Source organism: Gallus gallus, chromosome 3 (genome assembly GCF_016699485.2).
Source record: "Gallus gallus isolate bGalGal1 chromosome 3, bGalGal1.mat.broiler.GRCg7b, whole genome shotgun sequence".
NCBI lineage: Eukaryota > Metazoa > Chordata > Aves > Galliformes > Phasianidae > Gallus > Gallus gallus.
In genome coordinates, this window is record NC_052534.1 from 99,857,480 (window position 1) to 99,881,424 (window position 23,945).

General features: G+C 38.7%; 1 protein-coding gene across 14 annotated transcripts in view; it reads left to right on the top strand.

The window, feature by feature from the left end:
- VSNL1 (visinin like 1) overlaps positions 1-23,945 on the top strand; it is a 76,952-nt gene that overhangs the window by 31,499 nt on the left and 21,508 nt on the right. For 9 of the 14 annotated variants that reach the window (NM_205255.2, XM_025148558.3, XM_046938524.1 and 6 more), the window contains one exon: positions 2,141-2,307. In NM_205255.2, the coding sequence (NP_990586.1) occupies positions 2,146-2,307 (162 nt within the window). In that variant the 5' untranslated portion in view covers positions 2,141-2,145. The remainder of the gene's footprint in view (positions 1-2,140; positions 2,308-23,945) is intronic. The other 5 variants (XM_025148557.3, XM_015284953.4, XM_025148560.3 and 2 more) reach the window with 1 other exon arrangement.

The following is a 23,945-nucleotide window of genomic DNA, read 5'->3' on the forward strand; positions in this document are numbered from 1 at the left end:
AGGAAGGTCTTTATTAAGATCTTAGCCATGCTTTTCATTGATTTAGTAGAGGATGGAAGATTTTTAGGACTCATTGAAAAATCTATGTCTGAACAAGTAGCTTACCAAAACTAGGGACCTGCATCACCACGGCAGTAAAGCCCTGTCTTGTCTCTCTTAATCTGATCTTAGAAGAGGTTTTATGTGTGGATTTTTGTCCAGCTCTTTATTCTTACATACATGAAGACGTGCTCCATTTTGTATGGTGTTTTGTGCCACGTTAGCAGTAATAACATAGTGAACTGTGGAACAGGTTCTGTCTGCTTCCATCACAGTGTAGGTTCATGGGCTGTAAGGCAAACACGGAAAAGTGATTTTTACATTAGCAAGAACAGAAAATCTGTCTGTCAGAAATACCAGATCTTTGCCCATCTGAAGCTACTTTTGAGGTAAATATTAATGGGGTTAAAGATCCAAGTGAAACAAGTCAATTAAAAGCACACCTGGCTAAATGTTGAGTTCTAGAAGCTGCCTTATGAATGTAGCTGGGGTAGTTACTACAACTGATGAGAATTTTTAGGGGTCCTCTGGGTCCTAAGCAAAGCACCATATGACTGCAAAGGGTAATACTGTTTAGAGAAGAAAAAAAAGACAAAAAAAGGCTGGGGAAACTGTTCTGCACGCCATAAATTGCAGCCCACCATTTAGCAAAACAGCTAGTTTCTAGACACCTGCACATACAGTTAGGCCTGTGGGAGTTAACAGAAAGGTCGAACTCTCCAGTGTTTGTGCTGAAGTGACCTTTGTGCTTTCCAAAGATGAGATTTCTCCATTTTGTACCAGCTGAATGCTTTGTAGAACAACGTTGTCCTTCTCAGTGCTGGAAGTGCTGCTGGTAGCATGGCACCTGGTCGAGCAGGATTGGTCGTGCAGAAATGGGAAGGAATGGGAAGCTTTGTGCTGGTTCAAGGATGGTTTCTGTGAAGTTTTATAAATATATTGATTTTCTGGAACAGAACAAAGTATCTCCTTGTGAGGGGAAAGAAACTAAACATAGAAATAGGAGAAGATGCCAAAAGCGATAGATTAATATCAGTAATGGGTGGTATTGTGGACTAGAAACCAATGCATTCAGTGCAGTGCTGTCATTAGAGACAGATGCTATACTGGGAGATAAAAATGGAAATGCTAAGCTAGGCTCAGGCAAGAAATTATTCATCTCTTTGCAGCGCTGTACAGGACAAGTTAAGTACTGTGTGTCATGCAATTACAAAGCAACTAAAAGACATCTCCTGTCATGAACTAACTGTAGTACAGTAGTACTGGAACAGGCTAAAGGAAAGGATTTCTTAAAAAATTATCTCTAAAGATATCTCAAAGGAAAGGTCAACGTCAGTATCTCTGAGAGTTCTGTACTTACATATGCAAACATGCATATTTTGTATTTCTGTGTGTTTTGTATCCATGTATGCAAGGTGCATATGAGAAATGTAATGGGTATTTCTGGAGTTAACAGTGGTGCTGTATGTGTCATTGCTTCCCCACAGTGCGGCCTGTCGACAGCCCTGTACCTGTGAGGAGTAGCTGCTAATGCCAATGTCATATCAGAGAGATTTTCAAGAGAAAGATTCTGTGGACATCCCTGAATGTGTGAAAAGTTTTTGTTACTTTTTTTTTTTAAAAAAAAAAGAAGTGAAGTCATCGCTTTCAGCCTTAGTGTGAAGAAAAGCTAAGAATTACAAAAATGACTAGTATAGAGACAACTTTGTGATGTGGTAGTAGCACTGCAGTAAAATGGGGTAGTACTTTCGAAAGGATGGACAATAATCTCTCACCAAATCAGAAAGAAAATAAATCTTTCACTTGGATGATACTGTTATTAAAAACAAGAGATTCCTTTTCATCATTAATTTGAAGGTAGATGAGCAGTCTGTGTCCAGGCCTTGATTGATAGAAGTATGTTGTATTTTTCACCATTTCAACCTCTGATGTACAAACATAGCCTAGCTTCCTGTTCACTGGGGGAATCTGTAAAGCTGTGTTTGACTAAAAGCAGCAGCAAGTGACTGCAAAACAAGTGATGCGTTTGAGCTTTGTCCCTAATCAAGTTTAAAATGATCACAGCAACTTGGCTAATTGTATTAATTTATTTCTTCTTAAGGCAGAATGGGGAAACAGAATAGCAAGCTGGCCCCTGAGGTGATGGAAGATCTGGTGAAGAGCACGGAGTTCAACGAACACGAGCTAAAACAGTGGTACAAAGGATTTCTAAAGGACTGTCCAAGTGGTAGGCTGAACCTTGAGGAGTTTCAGCAGCTTTACGTAAAGGTAAGTTATTAAGTTCCTTCTGTTTGGCTTTACAAGAGGTTACAAGTAGTGCAATACAGCACATGATCTTGAGCTGCCCTTTTTCTAGACTAAGGAATTCCTGGGAGAAGCAGTGGTGAATACAGAGAGGTCAGTAGGAAGTGTTGCCCTCATTGTGCCAACCCTTCTTATAGCTGTAGTAACTGGAACCAAAAGTTTAAGAAGAAAACCTGTGATTTATGCAAAGAAATGCACTCTCTGTAATTTACGGTCCTGTTTCACCTTCAGTGAGTGGTTGCAGTTCAGTTCAATAAACCATGCACTACCTGCGTAATACCACTGGAATATAAACACTGTGACTGATGGACCTATACTGTCCTTCTGTTAGTTCCAGCAGAAGTGGTGAAGCGTTGTGGCATTGTGTCCTGCAGGTGAATTATGCACTGTGTACAAAGAATTTCCTTCTCTAAATTTCATGTGCTACCTTTTTCCCTACTGTCTCTCCACTCTTGACAGATATGAAAGGAAAGCCAGGTTGCTCAGTTTATTTTCTTCTAATTCTTCATTATTTTATCTGTTGCAATGTAGTCTTTTCCTTATATTTAGTATGCATTTATTCTGTAACAAGAAGTGCATGGGGGCAGCATTAAAAGTGTGTTCATGTTACAAAGATAATTATATTTTAATTCAGAATCGAGTGTCTGCCTGAAGGTCAGAGACTTCAAAGTAATTTTAATTAGGAAAAATGCAGGATGGAAGTGATGAGGAATAGGATCAGAACGGTTCATAAATACAATGTGAGGCTGAATAAAATGTAAAAAAGCCTTTCAAATGTGAGTAGTTAATACTGAGTAAACTGATGATTTCTGCAGAGAAGTGGGGCTGTCTTTGTCCTTAAACGTGTACTAGAGCCCAATCTTGAGATTCTTCAGCCCTGAACCAGATGACTGTAAATTTTCACCTAGCTCCTTCTTTTTAATGAGCGCCCTTGCAAAATCTGCTAACTTCAGCTTACATAAATAAGCCTCTGTCTACATATTTTAATATTAATGGCTAGAGATGTTGCCTCACAATCCTTTTCTTAAAAAAGACTGACTTTTTAATAACTGTTATTTTCAGTTGAAAGAATTTTTACTGCCTCAGGTATTGTGCTTGTTATTGACTGATAATTTATAGCTTCTATTTTAAATAGTACTTGGTGTACAACCCTGGGATTAGACATCTAATGATTTCTCTTACGTGTTTCTGAGGAATGTAAATGGTCTCTATAAAATACTCCTAATAAAGTATGTCAAATGTTTAACTCTTTAGAAATCATAATTTTCTTTTTGGCAAACTGCAGTAGAAGGATTTAAATTTCTTTTGATGATTTTTTTTTCTGTTGTGAGGGATAATATCTTCCGAAATAGCTTGGAGGTGCTAGGTCTTCCTCCCTTCAAAAGTCTGTTTGAAGTGTTCACAGGTAATTCACGAGATAATTCGCTCATGGAGGAAATGTCAAGGAGTAATTTCAGAATTAAATTTACACAATGGTACTGCAGAATGTGAAATGAAGAGTACAAGAGTACTGAAATTTGGACACAGCCCTGTATTCCTAGGGAGCTGAAGTATCTGGCTTTTAGTTTTATCACCTTAGATATTTTTAGAAGTGTACACCAAATAAGATGGTCTCCCTTGCTTTGGTAGCTATGCTTTGTGAGATTTGCTCTGTAACGTCGGTGTCATATATTTATTTCCACTTTATTGTTTTTCTGTAAGTTATATATATATATATAGGGCAAAATACTAATTTTGCAGAAGAGAAATACGATTAGCTGTAGTAAATCCAGAGCTTTACTTCTCCTTCTGTCACAGAATTTCTTATAAACTAATGGCCCTTGGCTGTCTGAGAAACTAAAGGTCTGAGTGTTGTCAGTCATGTGGACCTCTTATCTGTTGGTTGTTTTGCCTGGTAGCAGACAAAAACACAAACTCAACATCTCATCTTCCCAGGGGAAGCCACGAGCAGGAGATCCAAACATTTATAAAGTTTCAATTCCTTTAATGAGTATTCAGAATAAAAAGGTATGAAGCTCATTTTGATTAGTAATTTCTCTGTGTGAACTTTCAGTGGGAGAGGTGACATTTTAATTCTTGGTCAGAACAGGATTTTATTGATGAAGCTTTCCATACATTTTCACATAGATTGGTAAAAGAGTGTTGGTCATGATACTAAGGAAGTTCTTTTCTTGTACTCATATGCAATGGAAGATATCCTCAGCTTAAGGAAAAAAACCACATTTTAGGATTCCCAGGAGCATTATTTTAAGGTGAATGTCCTGATTATTTCTTGTTACTTTTTTTTATTTGTTTGTTTGTTTTTGCATAATTACAGAGTGAGTGCACAATCCTGGGGCACAGAAGCTGCATTTGTGCAGATGAAACTTTTCTAGAAAATGCATCCTGGAATCACACCTAATGCATTACTGTTTCTAATGCCTGCCCATAGGTGTGCACTTACTCCACAGGTCCAGGCTAGCACTGGTCTGAGTTAAAACATCCAGAACATGTGTGATGTGGATGTCAGGTCCTAAACACGAACCGTTCCACTGCGTATTTGTGTCGATTGTACTGTGCTGTTTACTGATGTAGATGAAGACTGTATTGACTAAAAGGGGGAATTACTGTAGCTTGGCATGGAAATGTTTGCTATTGAAGTTTCCATTAGGAACACAAATCAGGCAATGCTTAAAATAAACAGCAGTTGTACAAATGGACTATACACAAAAATTATTTGCAGCACTTGAAGTGGCAGTGTTTATAGAAAATATTTCATCAAGAACAATATTTTAAATAAACATTAAATAAGAGGAAATATAATTGATACTGTTGTATTTTTAGCATTGCTTGTAGTGTTGTAGGTTCATCAAAACATCTGGTATGCTTTTGGGTGCACAGATTCTTTTTCAGATGCAGAATCTTTGGCCAGTTAATAGGTCTCTTGTCTAACTCCAAGGTGCTGCATTACTTGAAGGCTTGTACAGTTTTCAAGTTTATTTCTTGATGACTTCTTTACGCACTATAGGCTCAGAGCCACCAAGAGATTTAAATGCTGCCCCACATTAGCTGCCCCAGCAGCCTACACAGAGCATGGGAGCAGAAGAAACTCGTGGATGCCATTCCAAGAAAGTTAAACATCAAGGCAGCCTGCTGTAAACCAGTATGCCAAAGCAAAACTACAGGATAATGCTCAGGACAGGAATGAGTATGAGGCTCAACATTTCTTCAGGGTATATGCATCTGTTTCCATGTGGGAGTGAGTATCCTTCAAGCCTCTCCTGCAGAGAAATATCTAGGACATTAGAAGTCAAAGCAAAATCAGGTGACTGGAGTCCTCTTAACTTTTTCTCTTAAGGAAGACAATGTGAGAGCCTTATCTTTACCACACTGCTTTAAGTACTCTTTGAGCTGTAGGAAATCTGGAATCAAAAACCACATCTCTGTAAGGAGTTTGAATCTGCTAATGCTCCCCCTGCATCCTTGCTCTACCTGTGATGAAATGAATCCTTCTGGTCTGCTCGCGGCAGTCCAACCAACCTCTTGCTGCAAGAAGTAGTATTAAGTGTCTTAGTGGGTCCATGGGATATCTGGAAACTGTGGTTTACATCTCCAAAGTGAATGTTCTAATCATTAAGCAGCATCCTTGCTTGTTTCCTTCTTCTTCCTCTTCTTCTTCTCCTTCTTCTTCTTCTTCTTGTTATTATTCTCTCCTAAGAACTCTTCAATTCTTCTATCTTATGTAAAACATCATTAGCAATGTGGGCAGAGAGATGAAGGAATTAATATACAACATTCTCATTAAAATAAAATATACAAATAAAACATGCTGGACTATTCCCATCATTATTTAGGGTTTCTTTCAGTCTAGAGGGCCAAATAAATTTTGCTTCAGATGTTTTGAAATCACTGGGTTTAGATGAATATGCCCTGGAGTGTGCAAGTGTGCATAAACAGTACTAATATTCTCAGGAATTATGCACGTTTATTAACTGGAAAATAGGCCTCTATATTGTGATACTTGTTGGAACTAGGTCACTGAACACCAGAAGTATATCCTCTGGATTATTAATAACAGAAACAAGCACCAATGGTCCTTTACCTGGAAGGGTAGGGCTGAGAGTCATGGTATAATGCTAGCATTAAATAAAGTGGGTTGCTCTGTGAATTTATTGCACATCTATTATTTAGCTGTGTTTTTGGGCTTTATAGATAGCATGTAACTGAAAAATATAGTAATGCCATTATATAATTTGCAGTCAAATAGTTGTCATCTTGTTTTTGGCTTCTATCTCCTATTTCCTGCCTGGAAGGGAATTGATTTGTAGTTGCTTGTTTTAATGTGCATAAAAAAAAAAAGACTCTCAAAAATCTGTTGAAATGTAAATGGATATATTTGCATCTTGTTCTTCTCTATCAAATTTTCAAGACAGAGTAGCATCCTTCTAAAGAGGGCACATTGCTCCTTGAAACATTAGGTTAGAGCTGCACTTCAGGCTCAATGCATGTTAAAAAGTGGAAATCCAGAACAACACAACTGTGCTTGCAGATGACCTGAGCATAGATGCAGTTACTCTGGTAAAAGCTGATGTTCCTGAGATATATCTCTGTTAACTGCAAGAGCTGTGCTGGTTTTACAAGTGCCATCTGACCACTGAAGTTCTCCCTGTACCAAGAGTAATTTTTAGGTATGTTATGCCAATACTGCTGTGTTGCTAAAGATCTACAGCATCTCTGGAAATCAGGCAGATTGTAAAAAATATTGATGTATCTACTGATAGAATGATTTTATATATGCTGTTGATAGTTTCCAAAAAATGACATTCACAGTGCTTGCGGTGTTTCTGGACAATACGATAGTGTGTTCCTGCACAGTAGGGCACATAATGTTACCTGCAACTCAGAAAACCACATACGTATTTCTTTATTTGTAAACATGATTCTAGAAATCGTTAAACAGGTTAATAGCACTGCTGTGTTATTGAATTTTTTAAATTGATATGGGATAATAAAACCATTATTGTTACATTAGAGTCAATTAGAAATAGCATTGGATGCAAACAAGTAAAGCAAAGAATAGCCCTGGTCCAGGGCCATTACAGGGTGGTTCTGCAGGAAGGAGCATATATAGTAAGAAATAAGAGTTGCAGTACTGGCATCAGTGAATGTTTTGCTTGGTGGGGGGACTGTAGAACATATGCTAGGTGAAGATCCTTAAGACATTTCTCAAACATTTAGTCAAAATCCACACATTTGGATCAAATACAGGTGTAATAGCTACAAATATATGCTTCTAAAGAGGAAAAAACCTTTCAGTAGGAGTGCAATTGAAGTTTTTTGGAATGGAAAATTAATATAGCAGAACTGGAATGAGGAAAACAGTTATGATTGTTTATAAGGGTGGACAGTGACAGGACAAGGGGGAATGGTTTTAAACTGAGACAGGGGAGGTTTAGGTTACATATTACGAGGAAGTTTTTCACCCAGAGGGTGGTGACACACTGGAACAAGTTGCCCAAGGAGGTTGTGGGTGCCCCATCCCTGGAGGCATTCAAGGCCAGGCTGGATGTGGCTCTGGGCAGCCTGGTCTGGTGGTTGGCTACCCTGCATATATAGCAGGGGGGGTTGAAACATGATGATCATTATGGTCCTTTTCAACCCAGGCCATTCTATGATTCTATGAAATGTAAAGTATTGCTGAAAAGCAAATGTATTTGCAGTCCAGCCTTGCAGACTGAAGCATATGTTTAGTACTCCAGTGCTGCATCAAAATTGGATTGTGATAAAGTTAAAATTAGAAGAGATGAGAATTGCTCTTCATATAGAACTTGGTTTATATTAAAAAATAAAAATAATAAAATAAAATAAAATAAAATAAAATAAAATAAAATAAAATAAAGGTCTTGCTGCCCTATCACCTTCCTTGCAAACTGCTTTTGCTATTGTTCCTCCTCCTCTTTCTCCATGTAAACACAGTCAGGTGCTCTGCCAAAATGCAGGCCTACTAGAAAAACCACATAAGAGGCTTATGATATGTTTCAAACAGAAGCTGAGATTGTGCTGTGCGAATTTTAAAACAAAGGCCCAGAGTGCTCCCTCTACATAAAAACAAAATCAAACAAACCCCGAAGGCAGTGTTAACTTTGAAGCTGACTGAATGATTTGGGGAAGGGGAGGATGCTGGTAACGTGCCTTTCTGCTGCATTTCTTTCTTGAGCAGATCCCAGGAAAAACAGTGGCTGGAAGTCATTTTATGGAACATTATTTGAAACCTGTCTTTAGTATACTTTAAAGATCAACAACTGCATTGAACAATAAAATACAGTAAAAAAGCAAGAATTTTAATTTAAGCTATGAAGTAGAATGAGAATAGTAATTAAGTAATAATCACACTGCATAGTGAACTCTTCTGATATTATGGCCATTAAACACAACAGTGGGTACTAAGAACCTTCAGCGAGGTAGAATAGATTCACTTCAGGGTGAAATCTTAACCTCATTGAAACTAATGAGAGTTTTCATTCGTGATCCTTATTAGAACTGCACTGAGCTCCTGAAATTGTTTGTCACCCTGAGTCCTGGCAAATCTGGTGCAAGCTCCTTTAAAATCTAGTCCAGCGAGTTGGATCTGGTGTATGGAGGGCTCCTCTCCTCAAGTATAAGAACATACACAGTAATGGATGTCACCGAAGGCAGCAGTTATTTAAAAGCTGAATCTGAATGGATGAGTGGTGAGTGTAAGGGTCCTGACGTTATTAGAAGAGTAGTTTTGGAGGCAAGAAGGAAAAAATCATTTATTTTTATAGTGTTAGGGATAGTGTCTGGGCCTGTGGAGTGAGCCCTGCTGATAACAATTCAGGTATATACACTAACACCCCGTCCATGAGAGGAAGGAGGGATGGTCACAGATTCATAGAGCTGTCTGAAGGCATCTCCAGGGCTTAAAGTCCCATATGTGTGGGGTTTGAAGGTTTCGACAAAGCCTCTGATTATTACTAAGTATTGAATTTGTTCAATACTGTTGTGTGTCATTTCTGAAGGTGTGTAAACTAACATGGAGTACAAAAGATTGAAAAGAGTATGTCTGACAGGGCAAGGCAGTCCAGCTGAATGCTTAAAAACTTCACCACGTACATGCATCCCCTAGTTTACAACTTAGCATGATAAAAGAAGCCAGTCTGAGTAACTTCTTCAACAACAGCATGTAAATCACTGCTTTTGTTCTTTTATTGTTATTATTCTTGAAGTAAGCTGGACAGTTCCAAAAAATTCTCATGCACTTTTATAAGGAACTTTGTTTCTTCCTAGCTTAATTTTGCTTTGTGTTGGATTCCTTCAGAGAAACCAAAGCAGTGAATTTTGAATGCTGTAATTATTTCTGTAGGAAAACACCGCATTCATGAACACAGTTATGATTCCCCTGAAGGATAATACAGAAAGAGTGTGCAGCCATGAAGGAGACAGCCATTGCTAACACCTAAATGTCAAAGACAACCAACAACAAAACAAACCCGTGGTCAGAGCCAGGTTTCAGAGCTGTTATGGTGTTCAGGTTTAGTGTTTCTTGTAACGATCCTTATTTTACCAGTATTACAGTAGTCCTTGGAACAGTTGTCAAGACTGGTCAGCAGTTCACTGCCTTTCTGAAACCTGTTATAAAACTCAAGTAATTTGGGCTTCTTCTCTCCTGAAACTTTTTGTCTCCGTGCTCCCTTCATACCACCTCAGGTTTTTCCTCCTTGTCAGAAGGCAGAGAGGGATTAGTGATGTTAACTGTCCTTTTTTAAGATATATTCCTTTCTTTAGAAATCAAATTAAAATGAATAGAGCATAAAAACTCTCTGTTATGTATTGATAGCCGAGAAATCAGTGACTGAATCACTTGCTTGATGTTACCCTTTGTGTCCTTGCCAATTTTTTCATGGGTTGAAATATAAGTAGTGTCCTTCATTTTATTTCTTTGAAGTAAGGTCATTTGTTTCTTATTCTTCCTATCACATGGTTTGGGTAAAGGTTTATTTGTCTTGTGGGGATCGAACATGCACATCGTAGCATAGTATTCATGACCAGTAGTAGTATCAGAATCTGCTTCCTTATCTGCTTACTTATGCACAAAACCTGAAAACCACTTTCTTCTTTCATAAAACATAAATGGGAACCTGGAGTTCTGAATGGAAGCTCAACCGGTTATTAACTTAAATTCAATTTTTGTTATCGTGTAGACAGTAGTTGAGATTCCAGTCAGGTTCCTACTAATCATAGTCTGCACATTTCCAGTACCTTGGGATATCAACTTTATTTCTCTTCAATGAGAGTAAATTTCCATCTTTTTGTGTTTAATTAAAGCTCATAGGAATAGAATTTTCACTGACAAACCTATTGATTGCTGAATTGATGACTTACCGCTACTTGGCATGAGAATTAGCTATCTATCTTAATTGTATATTCAGTCACAAACAAAACAAAATGAGAAAAACATGTGGTTTGAAAGATAAAGTAATCAACGCAAGGAAATTCAGATGAGAAGAGACTGCTGCCATTTTGCAGAAATACAAATGAAACATTTTCAGAACAGTTAGGTGTGAAATCCACCTGTATAAGAAGCCATGAAACTTGGCTGTCTGGTTGTATTGATAGTCCAGAACTGAATACTCAGTTTTAAATAGAATCTCCCTGCAGTCCACAGAAACAGCAGTATAGGCAGAAGTGTGAATCAACACTACAGTTCACCTCAAAGTGAGTATCAAAGTCCATTCGGGCTTATTTGCATGTTAAAAAAGATAGTTAAAAATAAATAAATAAATAAATAATTGTAACAAATTAATTGAAATAAGATTGTATGCGGAGCTTGTCAGCATTTTTCAATAGAAGCTTACTTAATTACCAAGTTATTTCTAGGTACTTGTATCCCCTTGGAAGGATATGTCCTAGAAATACTGTTATTCCTTAGTAAGAAACTACACATCTGTATGCATACTCATGGCTCATCACAGCTTTCTTTGAAGGTTATTCACTGTTTTGCTTCTTGTCAAACTGATCATGCCAAATACTTAAGAACTGCTTAAAAGTAAGGAGCCACCCTTTCATGTTTGCAAGCTCCAGTTTGCAGTATTTTGTGCGTCCATGCTGACTACGTCTGTGCTCTCCTTATTACACCTTTTTAGTAGGGGAAATGCTTTCAGTTGTGTTGGTGTTTGTTAATGTAGCAATTAACAGTGCCTGATTTTATAATGCGTGTCAGTGCAGATGATTATGTAATTAATGAAAACCAGATACTGTGCAGCGAAAGCCTTGCAGGTAAAGCCTGCAGACGACTTCAGAAGCCAACCTCCCTCCTAGCATTGTTCTGTTTTCAGCAGAATAAACTCCAGCCAGCTGCTTCTCAGCCAGCTGCTAAACAGTGGTAGCTGGAAGGTGATGTTCTTTGGATGTGGTCCCAGGGAAATGCTTGTGTCCTCGGTTCCCTTCAGAGTTCCCTGCCCACATGCACATGCCTTAGCCCTAGCAGGAAGGGATGCAGATGTTCCTCCCACTAAATCACAGCTTCTTGCTTTCTTACTCACAGATGCTGGTGTCACTTGGGCAGGTCAGGTGCTATCCCCTCTACTTGATTAACATGCATAACTTCATTTAGAAGTAAAACACATCTCCATTCCTCAGGGTTCAATTTCTTCAGCCCACTGAGTCTCATATTACATGTAGGCTGGTAAACCTGGTACAAACTTAGGCACACATTAAATGTTTTCCAGTTTCTTGATGAGAACAAGTCACTTAGATAGTGACCCACTGCCTTGAGTCCACACTTGCGTAGCGTAGCGTAGACCAAATCCCAAAGCTGTCTTGCAGAAATACAGTCCTACTATTTTGTGCACATCTAAAGGTACAGAAAGGTACAGCTAAGCATCAGCATTACAGTAGTGGTACTGCACACAATTTTCTTCTCATCTCTTTTGTTGCTCATTTGTGCAGGAGGGACTCCTTGACTCTCCATTTACTGCTTTAGAAGTTCATGGTTCCCAGTATTTAACTCCTTTAAATATAAAGTCTATACATGATTTTTTAATATTTCAGTGACACTTGGTCTGAGAAAGGTAAATGTAATGAAATCCAGTATCAGGTAGTTCTTAAAAAATCAGCTAGAAAACCACAATTTAAATTGAGACCAGCTCTTTGAAGCTTATCTAATGCCTTATATATATTTTTTTTTTGAGCTGGAAGAACTGCTGGTATCTGAAATACGATTCTGAAAATGAGAGTTCATAATGGAAATAGTTACATTATTTAATTGTAAGGATGCTATATTAATATTGGCTTACTGAAGCAATTATTTATCTATCAATTAGTTCTTGCTACAGACAAATACAGTATGTAACGTGGGTTACCCAACAAATTGCTGGCCTTGTGTTAGTACTGCCAAATCCACACTGCAAATTAGCCCCTATGGTCTATTAGTCTGTCTGCTCATTTATTTTTAAGATTCTTTTCCCCTAGAGTTTTCCTGCATGGCAGGCAAACGATGTTTAATGGGCCTGATTTTATTTTCAGAGGCATAAATTCTGGAGTTATTCTCATGTATGGCCAAGAATGGGGAGAATAAGCATCATTTCTGTTTCCAGCATCTACTAAGCTGGGGTGTCCTTGAAACGTGAAAGAACATGAAAGAGAGTATATGGTCTAAAAGAACACATGTGGAAACCCCATCTTTACTCTTTGAAGATTAAGTAGAAAATCTCCAGCAGGTTCAAGGCAATAAGGCTGAATAAAAAAATAATTTTAACAAAAATGGAGGAAATGCAGTCTTTGTATGAAGCAGTTTCTCATGAAGTCATATGCCTCTTTATTACCTCTTTCTGTAAGAATAATGTTTCTTCAGTGTAATCAAATCTGTTTCCAAAGACAGAATTTAACACACTCATTACAAAAAATTACATTAACACCTAGCCAAATGTATTAAAGGCTTTTGGAAATGATTAATTTGGCACACAAACTTCTAATATGATCTTGTAGAAGGGAAATGTCAGTGAGAAATTAGCTCTTGAACTCTATCCAGCGGGCGAGTGTCAGTGTGAGGCAGAAGAACCGCATTCTGGCTCCATCCAAGAGTGGAATTTTTCTTGCACAGGCACAATAAATACAGTTTTTGCTAGAAATAAAGAGGCTGCCAAATCAACCTATCTGAATAAAAATTATGTTGTGCTTTACACATGGGAAAAGTGGTCAAGAACAGTTAATCCCTATGAAAACATTATCCCTGCTTTATCTCCAATAGGACATGCATGCTTAAGGCAGTTTTCAGTTATTTGTTTCCATTTTCTATACATGGACCCAGTGTTCTTTATTTCCATGGGACTGTTCATCTCAATTGTGGTTTTTCTTTTGCACTCATCTATTTTGGGCTGATGCCCATGCTTTCTTCATATTACCAGAATACTGTGGATGATTTCTCAGTTTCCAGATTCATAGAAATACTGTCCTACATACTTGCTGCAAAAGCAAGTACACAGTCCTAAGAGGACCACTTATTTTGATGGAATGGCAAATGTTACTGCCCAAGTACAACACTGATCAAGAACACTTTTTTTCTCCTCTCCTTTTATACGCAGTAAAAATGTGGAATGGTGTAAAAATCCCTTGTGTGGTGTGAGTGAGTCAACATAGCTCTCTAGTGAAGCATTTGATGCAGAATACTAGGGAATTCATTCTCTTCCAGTTTTCACTGCCAGCATGTTGGTGTAATAGCTGGGTCAGCAGACAGCTGAAGTTGTGTCACTGTGCAGAGAAGAATGCACATCTTGGAGTGCAAAGAACAAGGGAAAAAAATGAGGAAAAAGAAACAAACACAAAAAGCCACCAAACTTTTTACAAGAAAAGGAATCTATTCTCTTCAGTGGAGGAGGAGCTTGACTAAAGTGAGGGTAGTTTTTTAGTATGATCAACAATGGACTAAAAATGCACTTTTTGAGTGCTTGAAACTCATACATTTTGTTAGAGCCTCAATTTTTGACATCTGTGGGTAAAAACAGAATGCAATATGATGAAGAAATAGATTATTTATGCCCCAAGGAACAAACTACCCTCCCTCTTCCTGAAGTGGGACAGAAGATGCGACCATGTCATCTCCAGGATCCTGCACAAGCCTGACTGTCGAGCATACAGAGTTCCGCACACTCTATCCCTGTCTTTTTTTTCTTTCCTTTTCTTTCCTTTTCTTTTCTTTTCTTTTCTTTTCTTTTCTTTTCTTTTCTTTTCTTTTCTTTTCTTTTCTTTTCTTTTCTTTTCTTTTCTTTTCTTTTCTTTTCTTTTCTTTTCTTTTCTTTTCTTTTCTTTTCTTTTCTTTTCTCTTCTCTTCTCTTCTCTTCTCTTCTCTTCTCTTCTCTTCTCTTCTCTTCTCTTCTCTTCTCTTCTCTTCTCTCTCTTCTCTTCACCATTGAGTCGCTTTCCTTTTTCCTTCCTTTCCCTACCTTTACCCCTCCCCTTGCCCCTTCCCTCCCCTTATCCTTCCCTTCCCTCCTCTCCCCTCCCCTCCGCTCCTCTCCTCTCCTCTGCTCTCCTCTCCCCTGCCCCTTTCCCTTCCCCTTTTCCAAAGCATCCCATATTCACTGTTAATGGAGCCTTTTAAGAAACACAGAAATAGAACCATACAGAATGTTTTACTTAAATGAAACTTCTGCAGAAAGATTTTTGAAGTGTCTTCCTTCTGATATTTGAAAGCATATATTTTTAATTTACTATTTCAGGTTTAGGGTTTTTTCACTTCTTGTCATCATTTTATTTGTTAATTTTTTTTGGCAGTTAATTTCAGTCAAGTGGTTGTGGTGTCAAACAGTACAAGTTTGAATAGTGAAAGGAAAGCAAAAAGAGAAGAAATATAGTAAGTGTAATCTCATTATAGACACTGGAATGTTTAAAATGGCATACATTTTTATAAACTTGTTTTAATCCTTAAGACAGGTGATGAAGGCAGTGTTGTTAAGGGGGACATTATCTGGGCAATCCATTCCATATTTAATGTTATCACAGAATCAGTTAGCAGGGACCTCTGAGAATCATCTAGTCCAATGTCCCTGTTACAGAAGGTTTCCTACAGTAGGTTATACAATTGTGATAAATATATAGTTCTGATAAGAACTGCATTGCTGTCTTTAAATAGCTGTTCCTTGGGTTATAAGTGAACAGATTGAATAGCCACTGGTCCTGTTGAAATCCATGGGAGATCTGACACCTTCTGTGGGACCAAGGCTTGGATTGCATTTTACCAGTTTCTTCTTTTATCACATATGATACACTCCGGAAAGGAACAACAGATGGCCTTGCAATTCTTTTTTTTTTTTTTTTTTTGTTGTGTGTGTATGATGAGAACATGTTTGCCGCTTTTTATCTTTTGCTTTAAAATTCCTTCTCTCTTGGTAACTTCCACAGGCAAGTAATCTGTTACCAAGTATTGTCAGCTCTCTGAAGAAAAGGAATTAGATTATGGAAAACCTCTGTTGATGGTGTTTGATAATGACTACCTTTTCTTTAGGCAAATGACCTATAAGCATGATGTGTAGTTGGGGTATGCATGTAGTTGTGGCAACCTAAAATACTGAGTAGTGATCTAGCTGATCTCAGGATTGCCAGTTAGAAACATTAATTTTCCAAGGCAAGGCCTTACCTGCTTAACATGATCAGATCTTTTCACTTCATTTATTTTTCCAGCAGCTACCAACAAAACAATATTAAAAGTCTGTTCAGTTCATTAGGCTAGTCCTCCTTCTTATCTTCTGGATTCACTGTATGTGCACTAGTACGTGTAGTGGGTGTATACTACATAGTTAAAAACGAAGAAAGAAATCACAATTGCTGTCCTTCCAACTAAAAGAAACCACCTGAGAACCTTTTCCAAATTATCACTGCACTGATAATAAGTCCATCAAAAAGCCTTACATGGAGGCTTTTCCCAGAAGCTAATCCAGCTCTGGTTAGCTCCTCAGAATTTGCAGTGCCTGGCTATGATGATGAAGCCAGTTGAAAGTTCAAATGTTGTATGACACTTCTGCATAGTTATTAAAATGGACTTTATCCCCATAGACCATGAAAGTTCTAGTATTACAGGGGAAACTTACGTGAACGTGACTGGAGAGCAGAGGCATCTCCAATGAGCAAATCATGTCATTACAAGATAAATGCAGGAGAAGGGAGGCAAAAACCATTCTCCAAAATAATTTATCTAACTGTATCTCAAGAGTGCCAGTGAACTGTTGGATGGCTAGAAAAAAAGTGTGCTTATAGGAATTTGTAAGCTATTTATTTGCTTGGCTTAGTGCAGACTCATACTACAAAAAAATATGATTGTTTCTGATATTTATTAGTTTTATGATAATTATAATAATTACTTTAAAAGTCACAAGCCAGGAAATTCTAAATGAGACAGTGTAATTATAATATATAACCATAATAATGTTTCCTTCCATTCCTCACTTGGGTATTGTGAGGCTTAATTAGTTAATGTTTGTACAGCAGTAAAATGCAAAACACCACACAAGTATTAAGCATTCTTCCTGTTTTGTGTTTCTTTTTTTTTAGTGTAACTGATTGTCTTTCATAAAGATCTTAAAGAGGGGCAATTTAAAAACATCTACGAAAACCATACTATATTTTATATCTCTCTTGCTGGTAGCTGGAGTGGCAAATCACTGCTAATTGCATCAGTATTTCTTAGGGACACGCAGACACTGTGACAATGGATTTGACCTAGAAATATTTGTTGATTATCATATTTCTAAACCTTGCAACAAAATCAAAGTGTTCTCATGGGATCCAGAGACACAGTTGATGGAAATGCATAGAGAATGAGTGAGATGAGCTGACAAACCGTCATATTTAGAAGGGATAAAAAATCAGAAATAAATGGTATTCCATTGTAATAAATAAAACATTTTGTCAAATGTTTACAGTAAGAAGTTTTGAAATGTGAATTTCTGCTGAGCAGAGCTTAGGAAAGAAGTAAAACATAAATAAATCCAATCTTGTGCAATATGTCCATATGCAATGTGTAAATAACAAAAGAAGTTGGAGCTCTGGCAGTGTGGCACTGCAGACTAGAATATGATGTTTGTAGCTGTGTCTGTGGAGTACCACACAAGATCTAGGTATCAAAATAACTGCTTTACAGACTGAAAGAACCAGTTTGGGTTAGGGATGGAGATGGACTTAAGGAAGTGTTCAGGAGATGATTAGCACAAAGCTCAGATGTTGTGAGTTTAAATGCAGGGCATTGTTTATTTAGTCACACTCATCCATTCCTTTGAGCTCCTGCACAGATATAAGTGTTACCTTTGCCATCTGAAGGTTAGTTTATCACTGAGGCGTCTCTAGGGTCAATGGAAAGAGAGAGGCATTTCCAAATGATGATTCATTTCATCTACTATATATAAAACCACCTTAGCATCTTCAATGAACAGTTCTCAGAAGAATTTATTTCAGACATTTATTTTTGGCAGAATGTAATGTTTCTGTGGAAATACTATTCTATACTCACTATAAAGGAATTCTCAGGTTTCATAGCTGTCTTTTAGACTTAGACAATTACCTTCTAAGCTAAATTGTATCCTGTACATGCAAAGAATGAGGCCTTATGCGTGCAGTGATGAACGTCGGCACAACCTTCCAGGATGCTACGTGTCAGCACATGTATGAAGGTACAGCTCTTTGACCTGGATCATGCTAATCCATTTCTTTCAGTCTGGGGGCCATTTTAGGTTCCTTATCAACAATAAGGAACCTAATTAGGTTCATTATTGCTGTAGAAATAGGAAGCATGAGATATAATTGATACCTCATTTCTGTGAGTGTATAGACCTGCTTTTAAAAGTAGGTGTTAATGAAATAAATTGAGATAATACTAAATCACAGTTCTGTAAAGGCAGTGAAAGTTCTGCAGTTGACTTTCACCCACTAAATGAAATGGGAGGTGATCTATTTTAGTAGTAATCGTATGACAGTTAAAATGCTACAGTGATCAATACATAAGAACAATCATAATTAAATATCGACTCTTATTGTTTTTTTTTTAATCTCAGTCTATTATCTAGGTTGTGTCAGGCTGGTCAGCGATGTGTTCAAGACTGTGTTTTGTTTGGAAAGAATTTTTCTAATCTAATATTGCCACTTACTCTGCTTCCAGCCAATTTATAAACATCCGCTTTTAGCAGGCAAGAGCTTTCCACTTTTGTAACCGCGAGAATTTCCATTATTGCATTTACATGTGTCTCAGCTGCTGCTAAGCAACAGGGCTGAGCTACCTGCCAAAGCTGGGATCTAAATCCCAGGTCTGTAAAAAGGATGGATAGAAACATGCAAGTGTAATACACTTAAAATAACAAGTGAAGTATGTGGTTCTGGAAATACATAGAAATGGTATAGAAGAGGTGTAAAAGCAATAGAGTTCCAATAAAGAAAGATGTAAGTAAAGGTAATGCGTTGTGTTAGAGAAAATTTAGAGTGAATCAGAATTTTGTTCTATTTCGATGATTTGTTCTTGAAAATAAACTGTTGCAGGTTGTTTTTGTTTTGATGCATCTTACCATGAAGCTCTAGGTTTGTGTTAGGTGTTAGGTGTCAGGGAGCAAGGAGAAGAGTGAGGAAATGAAGAAAGAAACTCGGCTACAAAGATGGTGAAAGGTCTGGAGGGCAAGGTGTGAGGAGCGCCTGTGCTCCCTGGGTTTGTTCAGCCCACAGCAGAGCAGGCCGACGGGAGGCCTCATGGCGGCCTGTTGTTTTTTTTGTCTTGTATTTGGCATGACACGCTTTCCCAGTGGTTTCTAAGATATTTGGATGTTGGAAATGTTTTTGCTGTTAATAACATAAGCATTTCAGGCTAAGGATGCGTCCATTATGTGTGGTGCTGTGCCTGCACACAGCATAAAGATGGTCTTTACTCTGCAGGCCTTACAGTCTGGATTTAAGGAGGAAAAGGTGTGTAGGGGAAATGGATGGCAAAAGTCAAAGTGGACAGAGAGACAGTGCCAATAGCTGCAGAATCCACAGTGCAAAAGCCTGCTGAGCATTGCCAGCTCTTCGGTAGTCACAGGCAGATTTTGAGAGGTATTTTGAAGAGGAGGAAGTTGTGTGTGTGTAGTGGAAGGACACATACCTAACACTGCCTGCACCCAAACTGTTACGGGTTAGCATCATTCCTTGAAGAGAAGACTGTCTCTGTTGAGATGGTGGGCAGGACAGGATGGAATGATTTTAGAGACAATTTCTACTTGGTACAATGTAGAAGGAGGTTCCACAAAGGCTGCAGGTTTCTCTCTGCTTTTGAAGCCATTTTATAATTCCTGACAACACTCCGTTAGAAGGCCAAGTAAGAAGTTACTGTCACTATTAGAGCATTTAAGAGAAGTTTTCTACAAAATGGTTTCTCTTCTATGCACTTTACAACACGCAGTCTGATGAGAATATAACATCATAAAATGTCATTTTAGACAGACAGTTTATGCAATAAATTCCCAGTACCTTCTTTAGCTCCTTGTATTTGTGTGGAAATGTGTATACATGTGATCCCTTAACGCTGGAGTTCTGGGGAACAAAGCAAGTTTCACACATATTGCTTGTACTCTGGCACACAGTTTTACTAACAACCCTTTTGAAACAAGGCAACAAAACTGTTGTGACATCTGGGGCAAACATTTAGGTCCTGAAAAACAATGAAACAAAATATTGTGGGGGAAAAAAAAAAAAAGAGAGAGAGATACACATTTATGGCAGTGGGAAACAAGAACAAAATAACTAGATTTCTAACATGATTCAGAAAATTCAGGACCAGTTTATCTTACTGTTACAGAACTGCACTGTCCTTTTTAGAAGGAGATTTGGCAAGTGTCATGGAAAAATGACATACAAAAAATCAGAGTAAATCAATGGTTCTTTCTAACTGAACTCAGATTTTTTCTTCAGTACCAGGGTAGCTGTGTCTCCTTTAGCTGTGTTTTGGCAGCATCATTAGTATGGGGTCTGCAAATCATCCACTGGGATTCACGTATTTAGGGTCTGCTGGGGAAGAATCAACACTGCATTCCTTCCACACATCTGGGAATTCTCTGAGGGGTATGTGGGCATGTGTATGAAGGTAATCGGATGGATATCATTCACTGGTCTTTGAAAGACTTCCAACAAAGTCCCCGTCTAAATGGAAAATGAGCATCGCCTAGATTTCTTCAGGGTCTCCTCTTCTAAGTTCTCTAGTCTGACCCTATGTGAAACACTTCATGCTCTGTTGCCTACAGAGGACTCTAAGGAAACAAGTCTCCTCCCTTGGACAACGCCAGCCTTTGGAATCGCTCCCTTTTATATCCATGCTGGGCCTTTAACTGGATTTTCTGGATTCTTATGTCTCACTGCGCTTTATTACTTTTGTTGACTATAAAATGTTAATGCTGTTTTAAAGGGCAGTGTATTCTTAGCCTTAACTGTCTTTTCTTCTGGGGTTATACCTAAAGCTGTAATGAGAAGCAATGGTTATCTCATATAAAAATCCTAGTGCTATTCTCAGAGGAGTAATTTCTATCTCAAGGAGCATGGCTGTCTTTCCTTTTCTCATATGTATTATGATTCATAAGAGGGGATCTAATTACTTCTTGAACAGCAGTGCCTGAAGGTGCCAACCTAAAGCGTTTGGAATAAAAAGATTTTCTCATTGGCACCAGTGGAGGAAAGCCATGGGAAGAAAAGTAAACCTTCAGATAATTTGATTATTTCTCATGCCAGGACTTCCATTAAAGTGAGCTCTTGCCTGGGCCCATGTGTTTTAACTTCACTGAAACAATTTGAGCAAATGTACCTGGGGAGCACTTGAAAAGCAAGATAAAGACTAAATAGCATTCCGGATCACAAGTAAAATGCTTGTAAGTAGAACAAAACCAAAACAAAATAAAAACAGCAACAACTGCACTTTGATGACACCAGTCAAGGCAAGCATTTATCATTTTATTCAGTAGCCCAGTTAAATAGGAGCATGAGGGAACCATGTCCCTGTTTGCCAGGGTAACCAGATGAGTGAGGTTGCGTTTGCCCATGATTGTGCTGGCAGCTGTGCCTGCAGTGACCCCAGCTGGGACTCCCGGGGGGACAAGATTATGTTATTACCCCCTGAACCAGAAGCTCTTGAAGCTGGAACGACAGAGCACATCCAGAAAAAGCAGATAGCCTTTATTTTATCTCTCTCCAAACTGCCTTCCTGAAGCATCCTTACAAAATACTGTTGTGTGTTGAAAGAATAAGAAACAGTGCTGTTTCACTTACGGATAAAATAGGATCAGTCTACTCAGAACAGAAGGGAAAGTTGTAGTCAGATGTGCAGTTCTTGTAATGGACAGACAGCGGGAACAAGGCCAAAAGCTGTGACAGTTTCTGTTGTTAAAACAACCTTTAATTCTTCTGGACAACCATCCTTCACTAAACTGAGAAGAAATAAATCACAGGATGGTCTTGTGAAGCAGTGTTTTAGCTTGTTAAGGATGTGCCTTTCTCCCACTGCCTTGTCTTCATCCTTAAAGGACATCTTCCTTTTGTAGATAAAAGCACTTTGCCACCAAGAGGGGTTACTGATGTCAGTGAGCTGTGATGTTGTGCCATCAGGAACGTCTGGCTGTTGCTTGGCTTTCTGCTGCTTGTGGAAGCCTCCACATGTGCTGTGTGTAATCTACATGCAGGGTGTGAGCAGTGGCTGTTCTGGATGGCAAGCCGTGGCTGTGCTTTTTACAAGCTAGGGACCCCCTTCCTACACTGTATTTGCTCTCTTTGTTCTCTTTTGGCCAGCTTTTGAGAAAATCATACCTTATCTGTCGTGACCAAGAAGGATCTGGGAGCTGGAGCACCTCTCCTATGAGGAAAGGCTAAGGGAACTGGGCTTGTTTAGCTTGGAGAAGAGACGGCTCTAGGAAGACCACATTGTGGCCTTCCAGTACTTGAAGGTAGCATATAAACAGGAGGGGGAACAGCTGTTTATGAGGGTGGATAGTGATAGCACAAGGGGGAATGGTTTTAAACTGAGACGGGAGGTTTAGGTTAGATCCTAGGAGGAAGTTTTTCACCCAGAGGGTGGTGATGCACTGGAACAGGTTGCTTAAGGAGGTTGTGGATGCCCCATCCCTGGAGGCATTCAAGGCCAGGCTGGATGTGGCTCTGGGCAGCCTGGTCTGGTGGTTGGCGACCCTGCACATAGCAGGGGGGTTGAAACTAGATGATCATTGTGGTCCTTTTCAACCCAGGCCATTCTATGATTCTGTGATTCTATGTGTGATTCAGTGCCAAGGTCTGTGTCTTGAACATCCCTGTCTTATGCTCTGGCTTCAGAAGTGAAACCTGGGTGCTAGCAATCTAGCTGAAGTACTTGAAACACTCCAAAGAAAATGTTACGAGTTATTTGTGAGTGGACTGATTTGCAAAAAGCTCCAAGAAAAGTCTGCATAGAAGGAAAGTACTTTGGGAGAGAATTCGTGCATATAACACATGCACAGGCCATCCTTGTAGTATACTGTAAGTGTTAAAAAAAAACAACAACAAAATAGCCAACAAAGAATGGTTTGATAGGGCTGACCTACCTAGGCAATTCAACATGAAATATTTTTTTCTTTTTTTAATTCACACAAGCTGTATATGCCTACTTCTTGGGTAGGCACAGCTGAGACAACTGAGACAACAGTCACAGGAGAGAGCTGCTTCTCCAAGGAGAAATACCACAGAGGGAGTTGTAGGCTAAGCTCTGCTCTCCAGAAAATGTGCATTCCAGGAGCTGGGCTGAAGATGGCTGTGTGCCTCCATTCCGGATTCCTGGGGCCAGACAGCAAAGTAAATCCCAGCCTTTCCACAAAAGCTGTGTTCCTGCCACCTTTGTAGTCTAGCACCTAAAATAGTTCTGGGTGTCAGATGTAATCTTACTTTTGAATGGATTTAAACTTAGTTTCCCAACTCCCACTAAGATGCCTTGACTCTTGGTTTTACTGTGTCCTTGTCAGACTCTCTCAAGCTCTTCCATATTGTACTGAATAAAGGGGTAGCTCTGCTCTGTCTTCTGCCAGAGCTTCTGGCTGAGGTCACTGCTAGGTCCTGCTTAGTCTGTCATTCTGTGCCTGTCTGGACAGTATTTGCTGTCAGCTTACTAAAGGAAATAAAGATGATGTGATTGAGCTGTGCGCATGTTTGGAACTGTCTTTCTGACTTCCCCTAATAAGTTGTGAGTCTATGTCCGTGATTCATACCGTTTGGACAAAGGAATAAAAGTCTCCATGCAAAAAAAAAAAAAAAAAAAAAAGCTACAGGTTTTACATAACAAAGATTCATGTGAGGCCAGGCACACCTGTCAGTACCCTCATGCAGGAAAGACACCACTGTCTTAGATATCAGAGAAATATCATGGGCACTCCTTTGTGAGATACAGAAAGCAACAGTTTCTCCAGGTCTACTGCAAGTTATCTACCCCTTGTTTATTTGATGTCACATTCAGTATTGTCCTTAATAATTAAACTCTATTGTTTAATAAGTTATTTAATACTTTTTTTTGTCGTGATGTATCCTTAACGGTCCAGCGATGTCATAAAGTGTTTGTGGTGTGGACTGAATAGGACTTCATTAATAAAATA